Here is a 743-nt window from a genome sequence, read left to right as displayed (position 1 = left end):
AGTTTTCACTTGTAATTTTTAAGTTGATCATTTATATGAATAATATGTTATTTTGCTCTATTCCAGTTTATTGTAAAGCGGCAGACGGCATCATTTGTACCAAATCAAACAATTCAACATTTCAAAAGGATATTCCATGCAAATGGACGTGAGTATTCCTTTCTATTAGTCAAACATTTTAGTGAGTATGGATGACTGTCGCCAAGTGCTTACAAATGACGACGAGCGAGAAAATGTTGATTGCAGCTTTGCCATGCTCGCCAAGTCATACAAATGTCGACGAGCGCGAGAGTGTGGCCATGTTCGCCAAGTCATACAAATGTCGACGAGTGCGAGTGTGGCCATGCTCGCCAAGTCAAGAGTGTGGATGGCTGCTTTGCTCATCTTCATTTGTATGCACTTGGCAAGAGTGTGAATGTGGCACTATTTGCTCCGATTTTTGTCGAGACGAGGCGAGCTAAACAAAGGATAGTGGCCAGCCAAGCATCCACAAATGGTCACATTGCAGTGTGGATGAGAAGACCTTCGTGGGAAGCTGGTAAGCTTGGCCAGCGACTTGGCGAGATTGTGGATAAGGGGATTGTCAAGCCACACCAAGCGTTTTTTCTTGCTTTTTCAGACAAGTCAAAAGAGCAGGAGAGCTTCTTCGATTAGCTGATTATCATCTGATTCCCGAACGCCAAACCTAGCTAAATTTTGATAGATAAGCGCCAAACATTGGAAAGTTTCCTGCCTGCCGACTC

General features: G+C 43.6%; 1 protein-coding gene across 1 annotated transcript in view; it reads left to right on the top strand.

The window, feature by feature from the left end:
* Positions 1-273: 273 nt before the first annotated feature.
* Positions 274-743, top strand: part of LOC120348750 (TM2 domain-containing protein CG10795-like) — a 12,239-nt gene continuing 11,769 nt past the window's right edge. Inside the window, exon 1 of the mRNA XM_039420258.1 lies at positions 274-538. Within this exon, the coding sequence (XP_039276192.1) occupies positions 274-538 (265 nt within the window). The remainder of the gene's footprint in view (positions 539-743) is intronic.

Source organism: Nilaparvata lugens, chromosome 2, assembly GCF_014356525.2.
Source record: "Nilaparvata lugens isolate BPH chromosome 2, ASM1435652v1, whole genome shotgun sequence".
Lineage (NCBI taxonomy): Eukaryota > Metazoa > Arthropoda > Insecta > Hemiptera > Delphacidae > Nilaparvata > Nilaparvata lugens.
This window is presented reverse-complemented; position numbering and strand designations above follow the sequence as displayed.